Source organism: Phalacrocorax aristotelis, chromosome 3 (genome assembly GCF_949628215.1).
Source record: "Phalacrocorax aristotelis chromosome 3, bGulAri2.1, whole genome shotgun sequence".
NCBI classification, from domain to species: Eukaryota; Metazoa; Chordata; class Aves; order Suliformes; family Phalacrocoracidae; genus Phalacrocorax; species Phalacrocorax aristotelis.
The window spans coordinates 11,353,552-11,366,965 of NC_134278.1; the positions used below are offsets into that span (position 1 = coordinate 11,353,552).

General features: G+C 46.7%; 1 protein-coding gene across 1 annotated transcript in view; it reads left to right on the forward strand.

Moving 5' to 3' along the window:
• The first annotated feature begins 477 nt into the window (after positions 1 to 477).
• LOC142054322 (uncharacterized) overlaps positions 478 to 13,414 on the forward strand; it is a 31,387-nt gene continuing 18,450 nt past the window's right edge. The window contains exons 1-3 of the mRNA XM_075086738.1: positions 478 to 883; positions 11,759 to 11,818; positions 12,832 to 12,922. Of these exons, the coding sequence (XP_074942839.1) occupies positions 569 to 883; positions 11,759 to 11,818; positions 12,832 to 12,922 (466 nt within the window). The 5' untranslated portion in view covers positions 478 to 568. The remainder of the gene's footprint in view (positions 884 to 11,758; positions 11,819 to 12,831; positions 12,923 to 13,414) is intronic.

Genomic DNA, 13,414 nt, shown 5'->3' on the forward strand with positions numbered 1-13,414 from the left:
TCATCATAGGGATGTTGCTCGATAATGACATATTTGTAACGGCGCCTGAGAGCAGACGTGCATTCCTAAAGACTCTTCTGTCTAGACTGGAGAATTTGCAGAAATGTGTCACTTGAGAACATCCCTGCGTACCCCGCTCCTCGGCCAAACATCTGCTCTCGCATCAACGCTGATGTCCGCAGCTCCGCTGCTTTGAGCCGCGCCGCATTCGCCTTTAATGTACCGCTTTCATTCTTCCATAGGAAAGAGTCATCCGGTGCATTAACTCCTTCCCCCGCGCCCCGGAACATCCCCCCCGCGGCGATCGGCCGCGCCCGGGGTCCCACGCCCGCCCCCCCCCCCCCCCCCGCAACCTCACGGCCAAGCCCTTTGCAACGAGGCTCCCGCGGGCAGAGACGTGTCCGCGCGGCCCCCCGTACCCCCCCCCCCCGCCCCCCGCGCCGCCAGCAGCCGCTCCCCCCGCCCGGCACGGCTCCGCACCTTCCCTGCGCGGCGGAGCGGAGCGGCGCGTGTCCCCGTCCCCGTCCCCGTCCGCGGCGGGAGCGGCGGCGGCGGCCCGGGGGCGGCCATGCTGGGGCCGGCGGCGCGGCTGGCGCTGGGCGCGGGGGAGCCGGTGCCCGCGGCCCCGGGGCTGCCCGGGCGGCTGCTGGCCTTCCTCTGGCCGGCGCTGGTGCTGGCGGCGGCGGCGCTGCTGGGCCTGCGGGGGCTGCGACGCGGATGGGCCGCGCCGGGGCCCCGCCGCCGAGCCGCCGGGGGGGCGCACGACGAGGAGGAGGAGAAGGAGGAGGAGGAGGAGGAGGAGGACGGCCCCGCGGGAGCCGGCGGCTGGGCGGCCGGGGCGGTGCCGGCGCGGCAGCCGGAGGAGGAAAGGCGCACGGCGCAGGTAAGGGCGGCGGGGGGGTTCGCTCCCTGCCCGCCCCGGCACGGGGGTCTCCCCGGGACCAGCCTCCTTGCCCCCCTCCGCCCCAGACGCTTCTTCCCCCGCACGTCGTGCGCCCTGCGGCCCCGGCTGCGCCCCCTGCGCCTGGCCCCGCGGCTGCAGGCGTCCGTCCGTCCGTCCGTCCGTCCGTCCGTCCATCCATCCATCCATCCGTACCGTCCCGGGCAGCCCCGGCTGCGCCCAGCCCCGCGGCTGAAGGCATCCGTCCATCCATCCCTCCATCCCTCCCTGCAGCCATCCATCCCTCCATCCATCCCTCCATCCCTCCCTGCAGCCATCCATCCATCCCTCCATCCATCCCTCCATCCATCCCTCCATCCATCCCTCCATCCATCCCGTCCCGCACGCCCGGGCAGCCTGCCCTGCCTTGAGGTGCTGCATCCCCCACCTCTCTTCTGCCTGGTTCGGGGGTTAGGGGGCTCAGTGGTCCTCCCTGAGCCCTTGGCGGCGTCAAGCCCCTCTCCGAGCTTACACTGCGAGGCAGCAGGCAGCCAGAGCTGCTGGGCTGGGACTGCCAGTATCGGGCTTTCGTCCGCCACTTTGTCTAACACCGTAACTCCATATGGGCTTCATCCTGTCTGCAGGGAATTATGAAAACTCCAGATAATGTTCGTCATACTGAGCAGGAGGACCCAAGTATAGTACCTCTGCTACGGTGTAAATACAATATGCTAATAATGTATATTTACTGTGAATCAAAGCCTTGTTATTATTGCGTTAGTATGTGATACTAGTGAGCTGATGACGATGGCCACCTTGTTGAATATATGTTGTGAGTTTGATGTGAGGCACTGCAATGAAGTTTCCATATGACGTTGTCACGGTTGTGTCACTCTGACTTGCTGTAAGCTCTCCGTAGCAGAAAATCCCAGTATGAATCACAGAAAACAATTTCACTAAGGTATTATGGTATGGAAAGTAAAGTGCTCAGGAGAACGTACTGAACGTACGTAAGTACGTATTTAAAATTAATACATCAAGCATTTTGGGACATTCTTATCCTCTACTAGTATCTCCTAGGTCTTAATTCTGAGAAAGACAAAACCAAAATTCATTTCCAAAGGTTTTTTAGGTGGGCTATGAAATAAATGGGTTTTTTTCTTCATGAATACAAATGTGTCAGGCTTTCCATCATAACACTAGTTTTCAGGGGTTTATCACTTTGTCATGGAAGTTTTAAATTTTAGTTGTGTTATAGTTATATTTTAATAGGCTGTTCCTTTTTAGGGCATTTTGTCTTTCATCAGTGAGAACAGAATCTTGGACCGACAGCATAAGTATCCCTGAATTAGTAAAGAACTATTAAATCAAAAAGCAGTCCTAACAGAACTGCTTGTGTCAAAGGATGAAGAGAGGTTTCAGTAGCAATTTTATTATAGCTTTATACTCATTGATACTTGACTTGGCTGCAAATCAAATTAAAATTTTGCAGAGCCACCAGTTATTGGAAGCAGCGTGGGACAGAAAGGGGTGCGCACCCACCTTGTTGTCAGAGGGGGGCCTGCTGCTGTAACGGTGGTGGGGTTATTAGTTCCAGCTGAAGGCATTGATTCAAATAGATATTTTCTGGTCAGAGATGCTGTACCTCACAGGCCTGAATAACAGAAACGAAAGAAGAGGAGGAAGAGATAAACTGAAGGGATAAATTTGTTTAAGTAATCTGCAGTTTCTGTCCTTAATCTCATCTTTTGCTGCATGAAGCCAATTCCTACTCTTCAGGGGCCGGACTCCAGCAGTCACATTTACAGAGGGTAGCATCATCCTCTACACGAGACCCATCGATTATTCTGTAAGTGCAGAGGAGGCAAAATGCAGTCCTAAGGAGGTGGAGGATGAGAAGAGGATGATCAAGAAAAATAACTTAAAAGCTCCTAAGGAGAGGTGACCTGGGGAAAACATCTTACATGCTGAAATGAAAAAATCAGGGTTGTCCTCCCATGGCAGTACTCTGCTCTTTCTCTTCTCTATTTGTCTCTTTTGTTTTCTTTTCCCTACCCCCCTTCTCCTCTGCTCCTTGTCATTTCCCATCATGTTATCACTGTCTTTGGAACACCATATCCTTGAGGCAAAAACTTTATCTGCTTACGTAAGTGTAAAACACTGCATGCTGCTTTGGCACTTAGATGATGCAAGGATGCCAGAACAGCGGAACACCTTCAATATGCCAAAATTTGCATATGAAAATGTCTACCAAGGCAGCACCAGAGCTACTATTAATAACAAAGTCTTCCCATCCATAGACATGGCCAATGCCATAAGCTGGGGTACGGAGCTATTACAGGATGGGAGTCCCTCTCTGCTGCCTGCTGAGGTATGAAGCCAAGAGACGAATCGCCTCCAGTGCTCAGGTGTGTTGATATATCCCAGCAGCCAAACATCTGCATATCCTGGAGTGGTGGATAAGTCAAGATCTTAATTAAAAGAAACTAGGCAGATAATTATTTTTTCAGTTTGGGAATGCGTGTTTGCCAGTGATTCCCAGCCGCTGCCCCATGGGTGGGCTGTGAGACTGCCTTCCCGGGGAATCGGCTCTCACAGGGCTGCAGCTCCTCTGATGTAGGACTTTCCTCTGCGTGCCCCTATCCCCCATAGCAATAGGCAGCCAGCGCCTGTCCAGGGTGCCTTCACTGGAGGGTGCAGCATACCCTCAGCTCTCTGTGGGGCTCCTTCCCAGCCTGCAGCTCCCAGTCACAGCCCAGCCCTCCCAGCCACCTCCATCCAAATCCTTCCCAGGTCCAAGTCACTAAAATGCAACGGTGCATGACTATGTCAGTCTCTCCCCAGTGCCAGTGCTGCTGGCAGGCAGCTTTCAAGCCTTTCATCTCACTAGTTGTTAAATTTGCGTATAGCAGAGTAACAGGATGGAGTGATTACTAGTCTCAGAGCAGGCTGTGCGCTGGAAGACCCAGTTTGAATTGCTTACCAGTCCGTGTGAAATAAGTCTGTTGAACAAACCTTGTTCAAATGGATGCATGGCCTCAACACAATCATACAAGCACATTTGGAATGTGATCTCGTTACGCATCACACATAACAAGTGACGTTCTGGCTGTTGCCACACACAAAAAAAACTCTAGAAATTAATCTGGAGGGTGTTTAGTCTTTTTCAGGATAGCCTTTTCCCTAATAAAGAGTCTTTTAGGAAATTGCTAACAAGACTTGCTGGAAGCCAACTGATCTGAGCAAGATTGATGTTGACTTTGGAGGTTTGTATTTATTAAAAGTTTTGGGGTTCTGCAAATTGATCAGTTCAAAGGAAGAGCTTTTTGCACAAATGCAGTGATATAATCTTCCTTAGGCAACTTATAAAAATATGTCTTATCTGATATGTCCCAAAAGAAAACTTTCTGCTTTTCAGAAGTGTCTTTAGAAACTGGAGATACTTTTTGCCTCTTGCAGGGGTGGCTTAACAGCACCAGAACTAAAGATCAGTCCCCTCAGCTCTGGAGGTATGCAGATAGACCTTTTCTCCCACCTATTCAGGTTATACAGTACTCTTCATGCCAATGCAACACAGTTGCACGTTATTTTCATACAGCTGTCTTGGATGAGAATTGATTTCATAAGTATCCTGGAAGGTGTTGGAGTTTGGTAATTGCCTTCTTAAAATGGAGCCTTGATCCCTTGTTGTCAAGCTGCTCTAATTAATTAGAAGCAAATCCCAGGAAAGTGATTTCTTCACCCCTCCTTGGAACAGTGGTTTTAATCCACTTATGCTGGGGAAACTTCTGTCTTTCCCCAGGCGTCTCGTCAGATAAGAGCAGCTGAGCTGAGGCAAGTACCTGTTAGCTCCCCGTATTTATGGCTGCTGTATATGGCCTCTCGTGTATTCTGGGAAGGCTGACAGTGGGAGGATATGTAGCGAAGGCAGCAGCATCTTAGGGCTGCTTCTCTAATTTTTCTTTTGGAATTGCCTTTGAATATGAGTGGCAGCAACTGCAGTTCTGGCTCCTGCTACTTGTCATCAGCCTGTATCTGTTACCTGTTAGTGCTGAAGGGGTTCCTATGGGCAACCTCATCCCTGGAAATATGTGCAGAGGAAGAGGTTTACTGTGATGATGGCCCAGATCCTTTTCCCCGAGGTTCTTGGAACATCCACTTGATGGGAGCACCACCTCTTTCCTCAGCCAGGCGCCTTAAATGAAAGGAAAAATGTCGCGTATTTCCAGCATGCGTTTCCCATAGAATTCTGCCTAATCATTCTGTGTGTTTCCCATGTGATTTTCCCTTCCAACAGTCTCTTCTTTCCTACTGGAACACATTTGTCTGCAATGATTTTGTCAGGGAAAACATTGTATTATTCGTAGAATCGTTCAGGTTGGAAAAGACCCTTAAGATCGAGTCCAACCGTTAACCTAGCACTGCTAAGCCCACCACTAAACCATGTCCCTAAGCTACATGTCTTTTAAATACCTCCAGGGATGGGGACTCAACCACTTCCCTGGGCAGCCTGTGCCAATGCTTGACAGCACTTTGGGTGAAGAAATTTTCCCTAGCATCCAGTCTAAACCTCCCCTGGCACAACTTGAGGCCATTTCCTCTTGTTCTTTTGCTAGTGACCTGGGAGAAGAGACCGACCCCCACCTCACTACAACCTCCTTTCAGGTAGTTGTAGAGAGCGATAAGGTCTTCCCTCAGCCTCCTCTTCTCCAGACTAAACACCCCCTCAGTCCCTCCCTCAGCCGCTCCCCATCAGACTTGTGCTCCAGACCCTTCACCAGCTTCATTGTTCTTCTTCAGACACACTCCAGCACCTCAATGTCCTTCTTGTACTGAGGGGCCCAAAACGGAACACAGTATTCATATATATTAATGCATATCAATAATAGCTATTAATAATAAAGTGATTAATATTTACAGTATCACAAACTGAGATCCTGCTCTTTTTTCCCTCTCCTTTGCAGGTTTGTGTGTGTAGTGTTGTGAGTAGGCACGGCCCGAAGAAGTTCCTTTACTGGCATGCATGAAGAGCCTCTCAATTTCCTTTGTTAACTAACACAATATGTTTTTGTGGCTTCCCATTGTCACCTTAGTGGAAACTGTCATTGTGTTATCCTTCCTCTAGCTATTAGGACTGAATGAGTCATTTTCTTTGAAGCTGGTGCCTTCCTGTCTCTCTAGTGGACTCTTGCTCTACCTAAACCCTAAACCTAAACTTTCTCTTCTGACAAATGCAGGCTTGTCCTTTCTCATTCACCTGGTTCCTGTTGGTTTGGGAAATACGTCTCCCAGGCAGAAGTCCGTCATCAGCTCAGGACCACGTGGCAAAGCCAGACCAGCCAGGATGTCTGCTTCCATTTATGAAAATCTGATTCAGAATTAATGAAACTCAGCGTGCTGCTTTATTTCCCAATGCGTTTGTCATGCAGATTGCTCACTGTCTGCTGATGGAGCAATACAAGCTGTTGGCTGGCCACAGCAGCACTCTGGTTTGCTCACCCTGTGGCTGCGCTTGCGCTTCTGTGCACAGGAGAGAAGAACCCATGTTCAGACCGCAAGTGGTATTGCAGACATCTGACTCGTAGTGCATAGTGTAGGGAGCAAAGACCAGATCTTCCAGAGGATACAGGATGCTGAGAGAAATGAAGACTTTCTGCTCAGTTTTTAGCTTGCTGGACATCTACTGAGAAAGCTGAAGAGTGCCATGATATATTGTTTAGTAGTAACACAGCATGTTTCAGGGAGGTTCTTTAGTGCCCTGGTTAGAAAATCCTTTTCTTTTTGTTCTTTTCTCTTTTCCTCTTTCTTTTTAAAATTTTCTTTTCTTTTTAATTTAGTGCATGTTTCTGTTGCTCTTGCTATACCAGTGTAGCCTTTTGGCCTAAGTCCACCACATTTATCTTGTGGTGTAACAGAGGGTGAAAAAAAATGTAGTTTTTACACTGGAAATGAGCACTAGGAAACAACTTAATTGAAGCATTTCTTAAATCTGGAAATGGTTTTGTGTTCACAGACCCCCTGCCAGAATGGGGTAGTTTCTGCTTCCTTTCATTTCCAGTGTCCAACCCACTTAATTGGAGTTTTCTGAAAGTGGTAGCTGAAAACAATTTTCTGAATCTTTATTCATGTTCTTAAATGAATTCCCTGATTTCCAATGTGTGAAGCATATAATAGCTTCCCTTGGGTTTCACACGCTGAGTTTATTTTGTCCTAGTATCCCTCTGCTGGGGAAACCTTTGCATGTCTTCTTAAGGAAGGCAATTTTAAGCACCTTCCCCAGGTGGGGCAAAGGGCAGTTAGTGAACCTGAAGCGAATGTTCACATAATTTTTAATTAATCTTGTAACCAGTTGGTGGCACTGAGATTTGAAAGTAGACTTCCTGACCTGACAGACACTTGCCAAGGTGTTTGTTTTTGTGAAAATGACTAGTCTTATGAAACTATTGAAATTAATAATGGTAAATGTCTAGGGGTACAGTTTTATGGATTTGAATACACGGTTTATATAGTAATGATCAAATCCAGTATTTTTTAACATTTGAAGTCCTATCACTTTGCCTTCTTTCTTTATAACTTTATTTAGAACTATATTAACAGCGTAAAATAAATTAAACGCTAGCTCAAGAGAATAAAGAATTTCAGAGCAATCATCAGAAATATAACCTTAGGTTACATGTAAAGGAAAAAAAGGCAGGGGGTGGGGGGGAAATCCTGTTCCACTGGGTCATGAACCAAATGGCCATGAACTAAAAATAATATTTCCATTGTTGCACAGAATGTGAATAGAAATTAATATGCTAAGTCTAATTCCACCAAAAGTCCAGATTCTGTTTAATATATTTAGAAATGAACTGATGAGTTTATTTAGTCACTCAATGCGGTGGGTTTAGGTGTGTTCTCCCTGTACAAAACTGCATTTTTCATTTAAAAAAAATTACCCTGACAAAATTAATTTCTCTTTAATGAGTCCATTAGGTTAAATGCAATAAAATAATGAAAATACCTTTTTCCTTTTCATAATGGCCAAGCAGCGTGATAAAGAGGTGTGACTAATCCCATGTCCTAAAGGCTTCGAAAGGGAAGAATAGACTAGGGTGGTGTTCCTCAGCCATACAACCAGCTTACTGCCTGAAAAGGGGCTGGATAAAGGCAGGATTTAATACAAAAGATCAGGCTAGAATAATACCTTTCCACTGAAAGGAAGTTGAACTCGGTAAAAATACTTGGTGATGAAAGGAAGGGAGTTGCTGCTATTACTGAAGGATGCTGGAGAAGCAACGGATACTTCAGGTTTGAAAGAAGAGCATCACCAGAGTGGTGGGCTTTTTGGTGATCATCAGTCAGTGGTCAGGTTTGGTATTTTTCTTGATCTCAGCTGCTCATTAGGAAGGATGCAGCAAGGTTCAGGAGTCCCAGGCCTGTGTTTAGGGCTGAATAGCCCGTCGGTCAGCATGAAGACCCCTGAGATACAGTAAATGACCGTCAACAGTGTATTTTTAACCTCTTAGTGATGCAGAGAGAGAGAGGGATGTTTACCTAGCAGATGAAATATCATTTAAGTAGGAAATATTGTGCTCCTCTGGTAAAAGTATACATCAGTCAGATTGCAAAGCATTAAAACAAAGTGCTGCAATTTTTCCAGCTTCTTGCTTGCTGTCATTTATATGGAGAGGTGGTCTAGGAATGTGATCCTGCCCCAGCTGAGGTGAGTCTGTCAGAGCCAGTATAGTTTGCATGTTGCCTAATTCTCTGTTGGACTCACCATTTTCCCTCTGGAGTTTTCCCAGCCTCTGTGAGGGCTCTGTACAGCCTCAGGCTGTGCTCGCTTATGGCAGCCTGGGGGAGGAAGACAGTTGAATGTCCTCAATCTTGACACCTCCTTGTGTCTCTGCGTGTAGTCCCTCATGCTTGCAGAAGTATCTTGAAGTAAAGAGAGGCTAATAGGAGGTAGGATGTCTCTTATCCTCTGTGTGTGTCTGAAAGAAGGCAAAAAAGCATCCTCCTCCTTCCTTCGTAAGTCGGTGCTGCCGTTTCTGTTGCTGATGGTGGCGGTCTTGCTGAAAGTGGCTTAGTTTGGGAGGTCCATTTGCAAATCTTTGAGAAATGTTGAAGGTCTCATTATGAGAACTGGGACATCACCAGGCTTTGTTGAGATTGGAAGGGAATATTGCGCTTTCATGTTGTGTGGCTTCTGCCAGTTAATCCCTTCGTGTACTCATGCTATAAAATTCAGTTTTCCTGAAGTTCTGTGTCATATAGTGGAAGCCTGCCCCCAACATTTTATACTTTGTAGAAATTGTTGTTCAGTAAGACATGATGTATTTCTATTTTCACACATCTGACTGGACAGAAGCATATGCTAAGAAAGAATCATGTAAGCTCAAGATCTTCCCTATCTAAGGGGTCCGAATTTTCACCAAAATTCCCCTGATCGTGTATTTTATGTCTCCCATCCTATGTGAGAGGCTGCTTCCCTCCCTGCTTCAGGCACAGTGGGATTTTTTTCCTTCAGCAGAGCAGGATACGCAAAATGGTCTGTTTTGTGGCGGGGTTTATGGAGTGCCTCTAGTAAAGGAACCTGAGAGTCTCAGAAGAGAGATGACTACCTGTGGGAAAAACCAAAGATGGCCTTGCTAACTGTTACAAAACGCTGCTGGGTTTTAACACAGAAGAAATTATTTTGCTAGTGAATGTTCAGAAGAATATAACTGTGAACATACCAAATGACAGCTAAGCAAGATTAAAGAGATGTGGACTACTTGGTTTAAGCTTACAGTTTGAAGCTGGTGGAATTACTGATGTAATTAGGCAGATTTTTGGCTCCTGTTAACTCTGGTATTTTACTGGAAGACCCAGAATTGCTGTTGTCTGTGGTATGTTGCAAAGTCCACAATTTTGGGGCTGCTCCTCTGAATAATGGTGGGGGGTCAGTTGAGCACCAGCCTGCTGGGTCCATGCTACACCCTTGTACACCACGAGTTTGTAACTGGTCCAAATTTCCAAGCAGGCACCTCCAAGGGCAAAGCATCGGCCAGTGCGCAGGTGCCTGTCGTGCTGTCTTTAACATGCACGTCAAATCAGACCTTTCTAAGACTTGTGAAAAATCTCTCTAAAATGTCTTCAAAATACCAAAGAACTAAGCATTGACAGGCTGAAGGACTGCAGCCCTGCTGGGTTTGCTGGGGACAGGCATGGGCAATCACCCACAGCATTTTATTTGCTGCTAACTAATCACTGCAAACATCAGCAGAGATTTTTTTTTTTTTTTTGGTGTCTAAGAAATAACTCTGGTTCATCTCTCAGAAGAAGCTGCTTCGAGTCCTGATGATGTTTTGGAGTGTCTTTGGGATAACACACAAAAAGTTCTTGCTCTGTGGAAAAGAGTTTCCTTAAGTCCCTATGTGCCTGTGTGAGAACTATAATCTTGCCGGTCACAAGGTGGCTCTGAGTCTTTGCCTCTCGCGTCTGGGGTGGTGTCCCCATCGCCTAAAGGGATGTGGCCACCCAGTGAGCTTTCTTAAAAATAAAACCAGGATTTCGCTTTCCGAATTTACCGTACAGTGTTTGGTGGAGCGTGATGATTTCTATCTCTCTTTTTCATTAATTGCATGTGTTATTCTTCGCCTTGCTAACGGCATCTGTGGCGGCGCAGAGCGGGTACTGCTCCTCTGCAGCCGAATCAGAGCAGGTTTCATCTTGCAGTGTGCGTGTGGTTAAGCTCTGCCACAGCCTCTCTGGGACAAAAATGACTTGTGAGGGTTGGGAGAAGGAGTAGACCGTGGGAAGCATCAGCAGTCTTCCCTTCCCCTAGAGGACTGCGGGCACCCGAAACCCCTTTGTCACCAGCTTGTGAGAGGGTGCCCGTTGTCTCCCGATGCCGAGGGGACAGCTCAGGGCTGCAGCCAGGGTTTTTGCTCCCTGCGGGGTTGTCCTCACCTGCCAGGCGTCGGGGCTCCCTGTTGCCCCTTGCCCCAGGCAGAGATGGAAGATGGGTCAAGGACTACAGTGACAGCCTGGATCAAACTCCCTGCTGTGAGCTGTGGGTTCAGCTCAGCATCCCAAGAGGTCTGATGGGACTGGAGGAAACGTGGGCAGTATTGAACAGGGGTGGCACTGCACAAGGAGGGCAGCCGGGGCAAGGGAGAGCAATGCCATACATTCAGCCACATGCTCCTGTGTGTGTCGGGGAAAGAAAGGCACCTGTCAAAGGGGTTCTGCCTTCTCTTGGATGCTGCTGCCACGGTGTTGCGTGCAGTGGCCCTTGATGGCACAGCCCTTGCTGTCTCAGCTGCAGATTTACACCCTCCCACCCCTGTAGCTGGAAGTTGGTCATTGCCACTGAATTCTGAGACAGCCGAGACATTAATCAAACTGTAATGTGAAAAGTCCTTAAACTTTCAGAGTTTACTTTACAGGATCTAGGAAGGATGAAAGGTATTCTTTTAGTTGGTCAGATAGTCTTGAGGGAGCACAGAAGGTCCACCCCAACCAGTAAACAAGAATTAAAATAAGCCGCCTCCTATCTATGCTGCTTTTTAAAGACAGGCTTACCCTGTTTGAAAAACAACTTTGATCCTAGACAAATCTTAGGATAAACCACAAATATATCTGCTTTGGAATAAATCTATGTGGAGTTTCTGGGTTTCCATTCATAAGGGATAGCTAACACTAATTAATTTGGAATAAATTAACTCAAATTGGAACAAGGCCACAAATTTTAGCCCAGATTTGTACTGGGGATTATTTAGCTGTGTCCTTCAGCCTATCACGTGTGTTATAGGAAGGTATTGAAGTAATTGTATTCATGTGTATATTTACACATATACACACATGTACACATATATTTCTTGATGCATTTTTTTATTGTCCATCTTCCAGGTTCCAGTGAATGGCCAGCTTGTAACATCAGTCAACATCAGAGAGAAAAAGCTCCTCAAGGTACCAGCAAGAGTTTTAGAGTTTATATATTGTCTTTCAAGACACACTTGTTTTAAAGATGTTCCCTATTTCGTAGCCTTTTTTAAAGATAATTTGTTGTTCCTGTTGTTGGAGCATTTAAAAGATGACTTAGGACCATAAGACCAAGTAACGCTCTGGCACAGTCACACTGTGATGCTTGTCACAGCCACCACAAGTGTGACAGTGTCATGGTCCAAGCCCAGAAGTGGGAACTAGGATCTCCAGTTTTTCAGTTCCAGCTCTGATGGGACGTTTCCTTAGGTCTGGGCATGGGTTTTATCTTGGGCATTGAGCACTCTTACTGGTGTGGAGGAAAGTGTCTGTGCTTTACAGATACTTCCAAGTGAGGAGCAGCCCCCCAGCCTGGGCAGGGAAGTGTGTTCCTGGCAGGGGTATCCCATCTTGGAAAAGTCAAAAACTACTGTGTTAAAACTAGAACATTCAAAATTGAAGGCTTAAGGTTAGTTCTACTGTTTTGTCAAGCCACATGAAATTGGCCTCAGCCACTGCTGTGCCCTTTCAGATTAGTGAAAATTACAGATACCTCCTTTAAAAATAGGCTGTTCCGTGGGGGTTTTTTTTGGTTAAGCCTAGGCAGGGTCCTAACTCTTGATTTCAGCATTGCTGATTGTCAAGGGGGTAAATCATTTTAGTTTTTCCTCCTTTATAGTAAGAAAATTAGGACATAGGAATGATGAATGCAAGTCTTACTATAGAGCAGGTGTCTGAATTAAAATGTGAGCTTTCTAACCTAGCAGATGAGTCAAATTTTGTAGGCCAAAAGCTGTAGCATTCATTGGTTTGGAGTTTGCAATAGAATTTGCTCAGGAAGACTTTTGCACCCACTTAAAGACTCCAGTGACCTACTGCTCTCTGAGTACCACCATGTGGTCTCCATTTCAAAACTATTGCCCTGATTCTCTTTTTCTTCACGATGAAGTGTAATGAATACCTCTTTTATCTTTCTGCCATGCATCTCCTGTGTACTGTAGCCTAAGAAGAGGAGGAAAGCCCAGTGCTCAGACAAGGAGCTGCCAAAAGATCTGCTTGCTGTGGAAGAAGACAAACTGCAAGAGGAAGAAGGTAAAAATAGATGTGGTTCGTCTGTTATCTGATTTATATTAGCAAATAATAACATGGGATGAAGTATTTCAAAAGGGAGGTCTTCTCTACTATTCTAGTGTTGGGAAAAATTGCTAGTCTGAGAGTTATTTCTATCCCCTGCTCCTTACCACATGTAACTACACGGACAGGGGCCATGTGCTTTTCTGCCACACCTCTCAGGTCCTTTTGGCATTAACAGGGATGGTAAATTTGCAGATGAGGAAGCATCTCTGAAGTGGCCAGAGGTCCACTGGGTAGCAAGGTCCTGTCTTCATGCTCTTACTCGAATCCTGTGGCCTTTGCCATGCTGATACACAGCTGAAGCTGTGGTCTTCCCAGGCAGCATTTTGTTGTGCCCATGATTGAGGCTGTTAAAAGTGCTGGGGTAATATACAGCCAATTTCTAGCACACCTGTGAACAGAGCCAAGATCTTTAGTTGCAAGCAAATCTGCAGAGAAATCTGGCAGAGG